The sequence below is a fragment of the Stomoxys calcitrans genome, chromosome 2 (assembly GCF_963082655.1).
Source record: "Stomoxys calcitrans chromosome 2, idStoCalc2.1, whole genome shotgun sequence".
NCBI lineage: Eukaryota > Metazoa > Arthropoda > Insecta > Diptera > Muscidae > Stomoxys > Stomoxys calcitrans.
In genome coordinates, this window is record NC_081553.1 from 100,932,887 (window position 1) to 100,948,527 (window position 15,641).

Below are 15,641 nucleotides of genomic sequence, written 5' to 3' on the forward strand. Positions count from 1 at the left end.
TATTATCGTACCCATAATGCTGCGATAGGCAAATGCATTCATCGGTTACTTAAAAGATATAAGATAAATGTTAGAGAATAAAATGTTCGAATTTCTTTTATCAACCACAGCTTCCGTCCTTAGGTCTTAGCTTTAAGTAGTTCACTTTTTCTTCAACATCCATTGTGGTAAGATCGTCGTCTTCCCAGAATAAAAGAACTGATCCGAATTACAATTCTAATTCACGGTGTTTTATTTTCCCCTGTCTCGCCCCCAACCGAGTTTTTATCCATTACACATCAACTGAGAAATAACTGGAGTTAACTGCCTTCCTTCCCTCATTGGTTCTTTTTCTAAGGGCTCCAGTATTGAGTCCCTCCCCGACATCCTCTACTTATTATTCCAGAGAAACATTGGTCCTCAACGAACCGGATTAGCAGCGAGTGAGAGACATCCCGTTGGTGCGTAGCAGAAATTAACAGAAGAACTTTGGAGACAAGGTACGTTTGTTGTTTGGCTTTGGTATTGCATTCAGTACAGTAACAAGTGTCAGGAAAAGAAAATTAAAAAAGTGTGCTCGTCGAAATACTTAAAGTTTCACAGAAATAATGAAGAAAACGTCGAAAATAATATAATTTTAAAATACGATTGTCATGAATTGCTCATAATACTGAAATCGGAAGCAAAGCCAACGTTGTGGACTTTTGGATGAATTTGGATATCTATATATTGCGTATATTCTAAACCAAACATTTTGAGGAGAAGCGACTAGACATTTTCCATGGGCTTAGTTTACCAAAAGTAAGTTTTTAATGAATTCAGTAGTGTTTGAAAAAGAAATATTCTTATTTACGACTGTCAAGGCATTTCTGATCAAAGCACGTGTCGTTGTGAACGAAAACGGCCATATGAATGTTACATGCTCTATGGCCGCACATTGCAATTGACTTACGTACATCGCCCACTTATTGATTTGATCTTTTTTGTGGTATTTTTTATGCATAGACACCACGAGTAAATTTTGCATGAATATTTGTTTTTGGTTTTTCGTCTCAGTTCATTACCTTTGGGGACATCGGGGCTAGCATATCTTTGTTGTAGTTCTGACAACAACTACTTCTATTTCTTTTTTCTCGCATGCGATAATTACAAAAGCTTTACTGTTCTCATCATTTCACTCAAACCAGTTGTTTCACAGCAGCAAGGTGATAACAGAGAGTTTGAGCTTTATTACAATTCTATTTTGGTTTCATACTCATCGCTGTTATTTCGTTCGGCTCTCTTGGTGGAGAACATTTCCAAACAGCGAGGGGCCATACCATATACATATCTTCATATATATCTTCCAGTGACGGTGCTACCTACAAACCTCTCTTAAGTTGTGAGTTTTCTACACACCTGTATAAGGTAATCCACATCCTCCATTGGAACACTTTCCAAGCTCTCAGTGAACTATCTCAGCTATATGTTGGGGTAAACGAACTGGTGTTCCAGGAACATATGTTTATGTTGTTTTTCTTTCTTGTACATTAGCGCCCTTCCAGTTTTGCTTTTACATTTTGCTTCGTTCATAGATGCATCCACTGAATACTTAAAGGTTCGATCTTTATCTTCAATTCTTGAGTAGAGTTGCCATCAACTTTTTTACCCGACTATTTCTCGGTTTCCTACAGATCGAATTGTAGCCTTTCCTTTTCATAGTTTTTTGGTTGAGATATTTCCGAAATGTCCCTCGATCATTTCATCCGTATGGCGGATCGGTTAGTGGAGTTTGAGGCAGCATTGAACACTAACGCGATACCGATTTCTTCCGTCTTCGCTATCGAGACACATAAGGAAGAAGTTAAATCGATTTGGAATAAATTGAAGCAGGCTTATGATAAATGTTTAGAAGACATTTCAAACGATGATGTCGATGGGGAAGGTTTGGCAAAGGACGATGCTAGTGAAGAGGAGGAGGCCAATGAGCTAGCGATAGTCAAGGCCAAATACCAGAGCTGTTATATAACGTATAGCAGGTGTACAACTACCCTTTGTGAACTAAAACAGGAAATGCTCCCTAGTCCTCAGGGGCGGGTCTCAAGCCCCAAGCCTGCATTTTCGCTACCGCCATGTGATATTCCAACTTTCCAAGGGGACTACCAGTCCTGGCCTACATTTAGGGACTTATTTACGGCGGTATGTAAGGATAATTCGCGATTATCCGGAGTAGAGAAATTGTTCCACTTGTTGCAGAAAACCAAAGGGGAGGCCCACGATATTGTAGCTAAGAGTCCACTGACTAACGAGGGATTTTGTTCGGCATGGGCAAATCTCTGTTCCCGTTTTGAGAATAGAAGGATTTTGGTGAATGAACAACTTAAATCATTGTTTAATTTGCCTTCTATTTCTGTCGAATCCGCCAGCTCAATTAAAGTTTTGCAACGAGATATTAACTCTTGCATTTCCGCTCTTGGTCTTTACGAGATAAATGTGGAGAGCTGGGACCCCGTTTTTGTTTTCATTTGCTCCAATCGCCTACCGGAGACTACTCTCACGATGTGGGAGCAATCGCTCCATAATAAAGCCGTTATTCCGAAATGGTCGGATTTAGATTTATTTCTTACTGACCGTCACAGGACTCTAGAGTCTGTTCATCATACGAGGAGCATGAAGGAGACAAAGTCGGGTACAGGAAAATCAAATGTTTCTTCGAAGAAAGTCGAGGCAGTCCGAACGTATCATGCGAATGTCAACCCGACAGAATGTCGTCTTTGTCCCAACGAATTTCATATCATCCGAAAGTGTCCTCGGTTTCTTGAGATGGACTGCAACCAAAGGCTTTCCGAAATAAAGGCCAGCAAACTATGTATCAACTGCTTCTCCAGTGTCCATTCAGTAAGAAATTGTAAAAGTAAACATTCATGTTTTAAATGTCAACGACGCCATAATACCCTGCTCCATAGGGATACTAATGATACTACTACGGCCTCCTCGCCAGTCTCAAACTCGGCACAAAATACACAACCTTCTCTGAACCTTAACACAGCAACCGCTTGTCCACTTTCTCCCCCCATACAGTCCACTACGTCCAAAGGGAGTTGTGTTCAGACGTACTTTTCTATCGGTTCCAGGACTGTTTTGTTAGGAACAGCCCTCGTGAGGATAGATCACTTAGGTGACACATATATAGCCCGCGCTTTATTGGATTCAGGTTCAGAGGGTACTTTGGTCTCTGAGAGGTTGTTTAAAAGGTTGAGGATCCCTTTTAAACGCGCCTGCGCGAAAATATCAGGTTTGAACAACTCGGTGACTGCCGATGTTTCCAAACAATGTTCTTTTGCTTTGAAGTCGAATATGGATGATTCCCATGAAGTTTCCGCGACCGCTCTCGTGGTCCCTCACTTGTCCAGTACACTTCCTTCTCAGACCATCAATATTGACTCCCTTCCTGATCTTCCCCAGATTTCATTGGCAGACCCCCACTTTTATCGAAGTTCTAATGTCGATGTTCTTATTGGTAGCGATCTGCTTCCGTCGATTATTCTACCGGGGGTCTTGCAACAGGTCTGTGGCACGTTGATGGCACAGCAGACCATTTTCGGATGGGTCCTGACTGGACCTCTTCCTGTTTCCGGGTACTCACGTATTTCTCCTTGTGTTTCGTGCTTTTGCGAAATTTCTTTAGATAAAGAAATTTCTAGATTTTGGGAGGTGGAGGACGTTCCACGATTGAGGCCACTTTCCCCACAAGATCTTTTTTGTGAGGAGTTGTATAGGCGTACGACGAGACGGAATGCGCAAGGAAGGTACATTGTGTCACTTCCGTTCAAGGAGGATGATTTAATGAGTCTCGGTATTGGTCAGTCCAGACAGGGGGCAATAGCACAATTTTTACGCAACGAGTGTCGTTTGGGGCGCGACACGGGGCTGAAGAGGCAGTATGATGAAGTACTCCAGGAGTATATTGACCTAGGTCATATGTCTCCTGTATCCGCACCTATCCGCGAGGATCCTTTACGTCATTACTATATGCCCCACCACGCTGTCATAAAGGCGGAGAGCACGACAACGAAGTTGCGTGTTGTGTTTAACGCCTCATGTCCGACTTCGAATGGCCGAAGTCTTAACGACCTTTTGCATACAGGTCCGACTCTACAGAAAGATTTGACTGTTCTCATTCTGAAATGGCGTTTATTCCGGTACGTGTTCAGTGGGGACATCCAGAAGATGTACAGGCAGATTTTGCTAAACCCCGAACATACCACATTCCAACGCATTGTATTTCGATCCAATTCCAAAGATGTCTTACAGGACTTTCGATTAAATACTGTGACCTTTGGGGTTAATTGTGCACCTTATCTAGCGATAAGGACCATTCTGCAACTAGCCGATGACGTCCAGGATAAATATCCTTTAGCTAGCAATATTCTAAGAAGTTCTATGTACGTAGACGATGCCATTGCCGGTTCCCACACAATAGAGGATGCCATTTCTGCCAGGGATCAACTGATCGTGGCTTTGAAATCAGCAGGATTCACCATGAGGAAATGGACTGCTAATACTAAGAAACTGTTGTCGGATCTCCCAAATGACCATCTCCTTTTTGAGGATTTTTTGGACTTGGATGATCGTTGTTCCGCAAAGACTTTGGGGATCCGATGGAATGCTCGATCGGATGAGTTTTATTTCTCCCTTACGGAATTTCCGGAGAATTGTGAATATACGAAGCGTGAGGTCCTTTCACAGATTTCGAAATTATTTGACCCTGCGGGATGGCTATCCCCTGTTGTCATTCAGGCGAAAATTATAATGCAGAGGGTATGGGTTGATAGGACCGAATGGGACGAAGTCCTTTCCCCCGCATCCTTGCAGTCCTGGAAAATATTTCAACAGAATTACTCTGATATAAATTTGATAAAAATTCCGCGATGGATTCGATTTTGTCCAAGAAGTAATGTCCAATTTCATGCGTTTTCCGACGCGTCGGAAAGGGCTTATGCGGCTGTACTTTATGCACGTGTACAACAAGGCGAATCGGTGTCTTGCCATTTAATATCATCTAAAACTAGGGTGGCTCCTATCAAGACCCTCTCGATTCCTAGGCTGGAGTTATGTGGGGCCACTTTATTGGCGGATATGGTCGATAATGTTCTTCCTCAATTGGAAATCGAGAATTATGCATTATTTTGTTGGACCGACTCAAGCATAGTCCTTTCCTGGCTGGCAAAACCCCCATGTTTTTGGACCACATTTGTGGCCAATAGGATTTCCCGAATTTCCCAGGTAACAGATACGGTTCGTTGGTATCATGTTAATTCCGAGGAGAACCCCGCTGATTTACCGAGCAGGGGAGTGTCACCACAGGACTTAAGAGGTAATGATCTTTGGTGGCATGGTCCGAAATGGCTATCAAATCCGATCTTGAAGTGCCCCGATTTTCGAAACACGGAAACTGAATTGGAAAGAAAACCACTGAAAGTGAATATCTCATATTTTGTAAACTTCTCCGATATTCTTGAGCGTTTTTCTTCATTCCCTAGAGCTCTTCGGGTGGTAGCATATATCTACCGTTTCTTTCACCATACCCATCCAAAGTTTCGAGTAGGATTTTGTAGGGAATCCACTGTGATAAGTGCTTCTGAAATTAATTCTGTAAAGAATGTACTCATTATTGTATGTCAAAAGGCTTGGTACTCCAGAGAATACCATGCCTTATCCAGAAAGACGCAAATATGTTCCTCTAGTTCCCTACTTAGCCTTAATCCGTTTTTGGACGCGAAAGGGGTAATGCGCATTTGCGGAAGATTGGAATCCGCTCCAGGGCTGTCTTATGATGAAAGACATCCAATCATCCTTCCCTATGACTGCCAGTTTTCTCGTCTTCTAGTTCAGTTCGTTCATCATATTAGTTTACATGGCGGGAACCAGTTAGTACTACGTCTTTTGCGAACATCCTACTGGATTCCTCGAGTTCAGAGTTTAATTAGGACCACTATCCATAAGTGTAAGCCGTGTGTCTTGTATAGAAAGAAATGCCAGAAACAATTGATGGCTGCCCTACCTCCGGAAAGATGTGAGGTCTCAAGACCCTTCACTCACACTGGCTTGGATTTCGCGGGGCCTTTCGACATCAAAACATACTCTGGTAGATCCTTTCGCCTTACTAAGGCTTATGTATGCGTTTTTATATGTTTTGGCACCAAGGCTATACACCTTGAAGTTACTTCCGACTTGTCTACTTCGGCTTTCCTTGCGGCTTTTGCTCGCTTTGTTTCGCGCCGAGGGTGCCCCTTACATATTCACTCCGACAATGGCACTACCTTTGTGGGGGCTTCTAGAAGCATAGCTCGTGACTTTGTTCAAGCGTCAAGAGAATCCACCATATCCAACTACTCGCATCAAAATTTGGTTTGGCATTTCATTCCGCCAGGAGCACCTCATATGGGAGGGCTCTGGGAGGCAGGGGTGAAAAGTTTTAAACAACATTTCAAAAAAGTTGCAGGTAATATGAAATACACCTACGAAGAATTTCAGACGATTCTTTGTAGAATTGAATCTTGTTTGAATTCAAGACCTCTGTCTCCCATGTCCCAAGACGTTTCCGACCTCTCCGCATTAACACCAGGCCACTTTTTAGTGGGTTCCCCATTATTGGCCCCAGTCGAACCAAGTATAGATGAAGCTCCCCTATCATTGCGAAATCGATGGCAAAGGGTCAAACTTATTTATCAGAATTTCTGTTCGAGGTGGAAATCGGAATACCTCAAAGAGCTTCATCGACGAACCAAATGGAAGGAACCAGAGGAGAATATTCATGAGAACGCCCTGGTCGTTATTAAGGAGGACAATATTCCTCCAAACTGCTGGCGACTTGGTCGAATTTGTAAAGTCTATCCAGGCTCTGATAAAAGGATTCGTGTCGCAGATATCCGTACCATAAAAGGTACTATTACACGTCCGATAACAAAGTTGGTTGTGCTTCCGAGCGATTCCTGACTATTCATCTACTTTATCAATGTCCAATTGTGTAACAGTCACTCGTCTGGTGTTTTACAGAAATATGCGCAACCAATCTCCAAGCAAATCATACCACAAATCTAAGAGGGGTAATCATGGGAACTACGACTGTAGAGTTTGCAAAGGAACCCATCCTCTTAGACTGTGTCGTCGTTTCCTTAGCATGAATACCATACAAAGAAAGGAAACCGTCCAGAAATATGGTTATTGTCCTAACTGTCTTGCGCACGTACACTCCAAAAACTCCTGCTTTAGCACCTCCGGATGCAAGTACTGTAAAAAACACCATCATACATTGCTACATATTCATCCACGGTTCCATATGCAATCTAATAAATATAAATCCACCACATCCGATTCCAAATCATCCTGTTCCAAATCATCAGATTCCAAATCATCCGGTTCCAAATCATCTGATTTCAAAGGATCCACTTCCAAATTATCCAATTCAAGCAATTCCAAGGCATCAAAATCATCATTTCAACGGCAAACCTCAGAGTCCAAGAATGGCGTACCTAAATCAGCGACATCATCTTCAGAACCATCCTTATCATCAATCCTAAAGCAAAATGTAATCACCCTCCTTCCTACAGCTATAGTGAATGTAGAAACCAAAAATGGATCCTACCAGGGCCGCTGTTTACTGGACTCAGGGTCAAAAATGAGCTATGTTTCCAAAAAATTTGTCGATAAGTTAAACCTTATGACCTTAGAACTGGACGATGAAATAATGTGCCCGTTGACCTTGGTTTCATCTACCGATCTTAACGATAAAATCCACGTTATTCTTAGAGTCAATAACAGAATCGCGATTACTACCCCCAGCCAAGATTTACCTGAAGAAATTAAGAAAAACTTTCAAAATTTTGTCCTCGCCGATAAGAATTTTTACAAATCTGCACCCATTGAATTAATCTTAGGGGTTGATATTTACTCAAAAGTTGTAACTGATGGTATTTTTGTCCGCAGTGGTCTCCCTACTGCCCAAAATACGACTTTTGGTATAATCTTATACGGCACTGTCTCAATTTAAATAACTGAATGCAAATCCAAAGACTAGAAACAAACGTAGAAAACACATTGGTTCACCATATTTAGTTTTAACTTCTTTCTAAGCATTAAAACATGAATTTTAAAATTTGCAAATGAAATCACGCTATAAGAAATTTTTGTTATAAGAATACTGAATTGAATGATTTATAATCCTTAGAATACTTATCTTTATTTACTGAGATTAATCTAAAAGGAAATGTGGTTTTAAATTAACGTTCTAATGAAAGATTATTTGCAGTAGTACTGCAAGGGGGGCGGCGATGTTAACGCAGCACCTCTTGCTTTAATCTGTTTGCAGCGCAGCACTGTTGTACGTATTATCGTACCCATAATGCTGCGATAGGCAAATGCATTCATCGGTTACTTAAAAGATATAAGATAAATGTTAGAGAATAAAATGTTCGAATTTCTTTTATCAACCACAGCTTCCGTCCTTAGGTCTTAGCTTTAAGTAGTTCACTTTTTCTTCAACATCCATTGTGGTAAGATCGTCGTCTTCCCAGAATAAAAGAACTGATCCGAATTACAATTCTAATTCACGGTGTTTTATTTTCCCCTGTCTCGCCCCCAACCGAGTTTTTATCCATTACACATCAACTGAGAAATAACTGGAGTTAACTGCCTTCCTTCCCTCATTGGTTCTTTTTCTAAGGGCTCCAGTATTGAGTCCCTCCCCGACATCCTCTACTTATTATTCCAGAGAAACACCAACTATACATCAATTCGTTTGCCTTTTGAAACTCAAAAATATTAAATTATTATCTAAAAAATATAAGAAATGTGTAAACGAATTGATTTTACAAATCTATGAATTTTTTATTTCTCCCACGGCTATCCTCTTTCCCCCTCAAAAACTCTTATTCTTGTGTGCAGACAAATATAATTTTATTTGATCAAATAATACCCTTTAAATACCTCAACTAAATTTTAAAATAATGTTTACTCCTTTTTACCATATTGCCTATTAGAAGCCTTATTTTTTAAACCATATCAAAATCACTATGTGCCATTTCAATACAATGCTTTGACAAGCTAGATCCCGATTTCAATTGTATTTTCAATGTTTATATACATAATTTTTCAAAGCTTATAACATGAACCGTATAATTCAACAATGTTTGCAGTTTATTAAATATATGACTCACAAAACCTTATGAAAATTTTAATGGGAAAGTAAATTCATATAAACATAGAGAAATCATTATTCACCTATTGTACATGTGCAACATACATGTATATGTAAGGGCACACAGGCGTTTGTATTTTATTGATATGTATTATTTTTTATTTTTATTCGCAGCATTTTGAAATTGTTGTTATTTCTATAATTCCATGAATGTTTATTGTGATAAATGATTTTAATTATAGAATTTAATACGTCTGTCTCCGTCAATAATATTTGGTTTGCTGATTTTATTTTGTTATGTTTTGGTTTTTTTTTTCGTTTGAAACGTCCCTATGGCTTTTATTTGTTTGCATTGATAATAGATTGCTACACCATATTTTACGATTTTCGAAAGTTTTGTCTTGCCAGTGATTAATGATGGAGGGGGATTTGCGAAGCCTATATCATTCATGTATACATACAAAATTTTTAAAACCACAGGCATCCAAGTACATTGAAACGAGTCATTTGTACGAATCATGTGGCCGGCCCATGCAAAACGGGGAAGGGTAGAAAATTACATAAAACTTACGTTTTTCATTAAAAAATTTAAAAAAAAAAAACAATTCAAACCCTGTAAAAAATTTATTTTTACAACTTTATATATACCCATCTCAGTTAAATTATGCTCTAACGACGTCATTCATCGTCCTCATTAATTTTTTTTGCTTAACTTGAATCCCTTTCCAAGGGTAACTCAATTTTCCTGAACATATTCAGAAGAGCTCATGCGCCAAACCAGCGGCAAAAAAAAAATCAAAAACTTATTGGAGCCTTTCAATTCTGTTATTTTTTCACCCCACCACTACAAAGACAACACCCAGCTCCCCATTCTCTTGAGGCGATATCAAAACTGTATCCATGGAGTTTATATACCTACTATATGCCTACTATGTCTCCAAACAAACCCTTGTAGGTAAAACCGAAAAAAACTCGAGTTACTAATGGTTGTTTGTATACAAATGTTATAAAAGCTTTTTCTTTTCAATTTATATGATAACATCGATGATTCATTTTTTCATTGTAATTGAAAGCAAGGACAAACCCATTTGCTAGCCAGGCAAATGTAGAAAAAAAGTTACAAGGAATTGATTTCGAATGTCGTACATGCATTGTTGACTAAAGGGAGTGTTGGTTGCTAAGGAAGGGCGTTTCCTGGTATTCACTTTCTTCATTTCCACCAAAATGTTGGAACAATTGAAAATCTATGGGTAATAACAACCATTTTTGGGTGTGTTGTTTTAGACAACCAACTTCTTTCTGTGATATAAAAATTGTCTATTGTTGAAGGGTGGTTTTATTAAAATAAAATATCTTCCACATGAACCAACAGGACTTGTACAACAATGGGTGTGATATCATATGTTATGATAAATGGGTATATTGTCATGTAAATGGTATATATCCCAATTTTCTATTTAATTACAACGAGATACACAAATATATTGTGATTGAAATTCATGTAAATAAATCCCAAAAAATAATGGATTTAATAATTAATCTCTTGTGGGACACACTTATTCTTCTTTTGCCATGTTTTGGTATTCTTTGTGTGTGCCGTTAAAAATGAAAGAAGATTTTTTTACAATTTACCAATATGATCCGTTTGCACACATCCAAATATCGTTAAGAATTAGTTACATATTAACCTCTATAAAAATATGCATTACACAGTTATTGCCAATCAATTCGTTTGTAAATTTTGAATGTTAGTCATAAAAAATTCTTTAATCCACAAAACAATTGATCCACATGTGAGTTATATAAGCTAGAGAAGAATAGATATTCTTCTGCTAACATGTTTTGGTTTACTTTGTGTGAGCAATCAGAAAACAAAAAATATTTTGTAGAACTTTTTTCAGTGTATCATAATATTTGTTTATGCACGCAGTACCAAATCGTTTAGGCTTTAAATTGTTGTGGTAAATTAAATAGTCTGTACTTTGCAATGTTTTCAAATCAATTCATTTTGTCATGTACAACGTATTTCATAGTACTTTTTTTGCCAATATACATTGATTGTTTTCAGTGTACCAATATGATTTGTCTGCACCCATCCAAAAATCATTTACGACTTGTTTTGGCTTAAACTCTCACAAAATATGCAATTCACAGTTTTCATCAATCAATTCTTTTGTTCGTATTTTGTTAGCAGACATATATATATTTTACAGAATATAAAGATCAATTCAGTATTTCATAAAAGAAGGAATATTGCCATACTTCTTTTGAAAATAAATTTTATTTTATAAGTCCAACAAATTAATTGATCTAGATACAAGATATATCTCATTTGAAAGAAAATTGAAACTGCTTCGTCATACATTACTCTTTTCTGTGTGTGCAGTCATATATGGATTCAGTAAAAAAACGTTGTTTTAATTTTATCACAATTTGTTTGTTTATTTGATAGATCTAGTTACAAGATGTACCATATGTGGAAGAGAGTTTACCTTTCTTTTATCATAAATTGATTTTCTGTGTGTGTGCAGTCATCAGGGTGGCTGATGAATATTGCTACAATGATGAATATTGCTACATTTTTTTTTCGGTGTATGGAATACATTTTTCTTTTATTCATGTTAAATTAAATTATTAAATTAATTATTAAATTATTATTAATTAAATTAATTAATTAATTAATTAAATTAATTATTAAATTATTATTATTAAATAGAAAAAAAGTTATTACATTTTTTTTTGGTAGCGGCTTTCATCAGCCACCCTGTATATGGTTACAGTCAGAACAATTTTTTTGTCACCCTTTTTTTAATTTTTCACAGTGTATCATAATATTTTGCTTGCACACACCATTTTAATAATAGGGCTTCGAATAGTGATTTTTTATTAAAAAAAATTTACTTTACAGTTTTCAAAAATCAATTCATTCTTTCATTTATTATGCTTGTTGTCATATATCTTATATAAATATTTATTATTTAATAAATTCAACAAGTGTATTGATCTCGTTACAAGATTAACCACATATGAAAGAGAATTAGTATATCTTTCGTCCTACATAAATATTCTTTATGTGTGCAACCATATATGATTACAGTAAAAAAAACACTTTTTTACAAATTTTGCTTATTTTTTTAGAGTGTACCATCATTTTTTATAAGCACACACCATTTAGTCTAAAAGATTTTGAATTGTGAATGTGAATTCAAACTTTCGTACTTAAAAGTATTAACAAATCAATTCATTTGCTTATTTAACATATGCATATGGACATATATGGATTTGAGGTTTGTAACCAAGAACGAATTGAATTTTGAATGCTTCCATTTTTAAGGTATTTTCGGATAGTTAAACTTCAATCACCATATAATTTGATCTATGTGTGCAACCTATTACTGATAGAACACATGGATTAACTTAATTTTTATCAACATAGTTGGGGTGATTTGGGTTTTGTAACAAAGAACGAATTGAATTTTGAATGCTTCCATTTTTAACGTATTGTCGGATAGTTAAACTTCAATCACCATATAATTTGATCCATGTGTGCAACCGATTACTGAGAGAACACATGGATTAACTTAATTTTTATCAACATAGTTTTGCATATTTAGACTTTCTACTTTTAGAGGACATTTGTAATTCGTTCACTGACCAATTTGATATATGTGTGCAGTCGATTATTGATACAACACAACATTTAAATGGATTTTTATCGATATGCATGGGGTTTTTTTTAAGAAGTAACGCACTTATATTTGTATACATACATTTTTATAACACAGGAAGACGTTTATGCTTCCAGAATCGGTTATTTCGATCCATGTGAGCCATCGATTTCTGTTTGACGCAACGACTAATTAGCTTTATATCGTAAAAACTTACAGATATTGTGTAATAATTTTGATACTGCAAAATTTTGGAAAAGTAGTTATAATTTCTTGAAAAAGATTCAAGTTAGGCATAGAAAGGTGCTACAAATGTTATGAAACTTGTAAAGACTTGTAATTCAATTACAATTTGAGACTTTTTTTCAACACATTTTTTTATTTTTTATGATTTTCTTATAATTAAAAAAGTTTCTATACTATTTCTATGGACTAAATATGGTTTTTACCAATCCTTATCATTATTATTCTTATTAAAAATTACTCCATAGTTGATTTTGTGCATAAATTTATTTTTATTAATAATGAAATTTATTATGCATTACTATGAATTATCTCATCATCAATGCTGTATGACTTATATAATAATAATATAAACATTATCTTCTAGTATAATAAAAACGTAATTATTTGTACTAGACTTATTTTTTCTCTCATTGTTTTACACATTGTTTTTCTGTTATAATTCATTTGTTTTGTTTCCTTTTTTTCTTTTCTTTTCATTTGCATTTTGCCTTCATCATTTTTTGCGCCAATTCCTCTTGCCGTTGTGTTATGTGATCAATAATAATTATGTTTTGACAAAATGCTCATTCAATCAATCGTCCGCGCGCTACCGATTGCTTGTTCTTCGTCTAATATTTTGTTATTTTATTTGCATTTCTGTCATTCGTTCTCTTCGTTTGCGTTTGCATTTTGTTTGTTTAATATTTTGTGCCGTAACCAACAATACGCCGCTGCTGCCGCCAACACAATAATCGTCGTCTCGTTGTTGATCATCATGATGATGATGTTGACTTTTGTGTGCTGAAATATGAAAATTTTTATATATATATATATAAAAATTTTTTATATATTAATAAAAAATGTGTATATATATACATACATATATCATATTGATAGCATGGGAGAGCCGACTCTTATCGGGTCGCAACGGTTGTACCAACCGATGACGACAATCTTACAGCCGATGGTCATTACAAGGTAAATATGAATATTTTCTTTTTAATTTTCTTGCTGATTCTTTTGCTATTATATTCTTTCACTGTTGTTCCTTTTTTTGTATGTTTTTTTTTAAATAAGTTTTTTTTTTAAACATCATCTTTCCTCGTTTAAACTTTTCAATATTCCATAGTCCATTGAAAATGTACATCTATTTTTGCACTTGAATCTTAAATTTAACACATGCATGTGGTTTTGGTTTTAAGTTTTATACATTTTGCTATTTTTTTTTTATTATTTTATTTAGCACTACTAACAAAAATACAATACTTTTGCGGTGCATTGAGAAATATTAATTTCAGGCTAGTAGTTATACCAGAAAATACAATTCGCCACCGATATGGTTTAATTTGTGTTCTGAAGTGAGAAGAAATGTAATGTATTCAAATGAATCATTTTTATTCGTATATATATTGTAGAAGGGAAAAGCCATAAGAGTATGAATTTTAAAAACTTTAATGTACGTCATACGAATACAGCACATGGACTGTAAAATTCCAAGTTTCACAAAGAAAAAAAACACACACACACACAATGATGTTTCACTCAATATAGATTTGATTCATAAATTAATCTTTATCAAGAGCAATACAATCTATGCAGTGCTGCTGAACCATTTTATTTTGCCTTACTAAAAACTTTCATATGACTAAAATATAGTTTGTTACTGCATATAGCTAGTAATTTAGAGAATGGGGCGAATGTAAATGCATCTAGAACTTCTATTCATATAGTTTCGCCTTCTGTTTTTGGTGTAAGTGATCTGTCGAGGTACTCACTTTGATCAAAGCTTTCCCATGAGCTTGCGCCCTCTAGAAACCCAAGATGTTATATCAAGTCAAGTCATATCTAATTCTACCTGAAACATCAGTGTCTCTACGACCAATTACGAAGTCAGCATACTGATATTTGTATACCCTCCACCATAGGATTGGGATATACTAATTTCATCATTCCGTTTGGAATACCTCGAAATGTTCGTACGTTATAAGCTCTTTTTCAGCCTAATTCACTGTCTCATCAGTAGAGTCCGGATTTTTATGCAACAGCGAAATTCTTCCAACAATTATTTCGAATCGAAATTCTCTGTCTCTGTAAAATGTTTGTAGGTTAGTAGAGCAACTTTGTAGGGTGCGGACTTTTTAGTCCATATTGCACCTTGCATCATCAGTGTCTCTATGGCCTATTCGGAAGTTAGCATGTCTTCCTTATCAGCTCTTTTCAGCCTAATTCACTAACTGCCTCATCAGTAGAGTCCGGATTTGTAAGCAATATTGAAATTCTTCCAACAATTATTTGGGATATGTGGTGATATTTTGCATTCATACACGCAGAATCGAAGTCCTGAAGTTGTTATTTGTATACAAAATTAAATTTTATTAAAAAATACCACCATATTCGGAAAATAATGGATATGATAATGGATATCGATATTGCATAAAATCCGGACTCTACTCATCAGTATCTCTACGATCTGTTTTCAAGTTGACTAACCAACGTTGTAGGGGTTCTGAATTGTTCTGTTTATAACACAACCGGCCTCATCAGTGTCTCTGCAACCAAATTTAAAGTCGGCATACCTACGATGTAAGCCT

General features: G+C 36.2%; 2 protein-coding genes and 1 long non-coding RNA gene across 9 annotated transcripts in view; 2 read left to right on the forward strand and 1 right to left on the reverse strand.

Moving 5' to 3' along the window:
- The window catches only part of LOC106093479 (sodium/potassium-transporting ATPase subunit alpha), a 189,181-nt gene that overhangs the window by 135,779 nt on the left and 37,761 nt on the right, over positions 1 to 15,641 (forward strand). For 6 of the 7 annotated variants that reach the window (XM_059362890.1, XM_059362891.1, XM_059362892.1 and 3 more), the window contains one exon: positions 13,948 to 14,028. The exons of the other annotated variant lie outside the window; for it this stretch is intronic. In XM_059362890.1, the coding sequence (XP_059218873.1) occupies positions 13,948 to 14,028 (81 nt within the window). The remainder of the gene's footprint in view (positions 1 to 13,947; positions 14,029 to 15,641) is intronic. 7 annotated transcript variants of the gene reach the window in all.
- LOC131995083 (uncharacterized) lies at positions 257 to 8,566 on the forward strand. The gene is made up of 2 exons (XM_059362906.1): positions 257 to 479; positions 7,018 to 8,566. The coding sequence occupies exon 2, from the start codon at positions 7,022 to 7,024 to the stop codon at positions 8,009 to 8,011; it is 990 nt and encodes a 329-aa protein (XP_059218889.1). The 5' UTR covers positions 257 to 479; positions 7,018 to 7,021; the 3' UTR covers positions 8,012 to 8,566.
- LOC106093515 (uncharacterized) lies at positions 13,317 to 14,402 on the reverse strand. Its single transcript, XR_001222370.2, has 2 exons — positions 13,931 to 14,402; positions 13,317 to 13,851 (listed from the first exon to the last, which is right to left on the reverse strand). It is a non-coding gene; the product is annotated as an uncharacterized LOC106093515 (long non-coding RNA).

What these genes read in the sequence shown, in the direction of transcription:
- LOC131995083 (XM_059362906.1), top strand. Translation starts at nt 7,022, where the DNA reads ATGCGCAACCAATCTCCAAGCAAATCATACCACAAATCTAAGAGGGGT.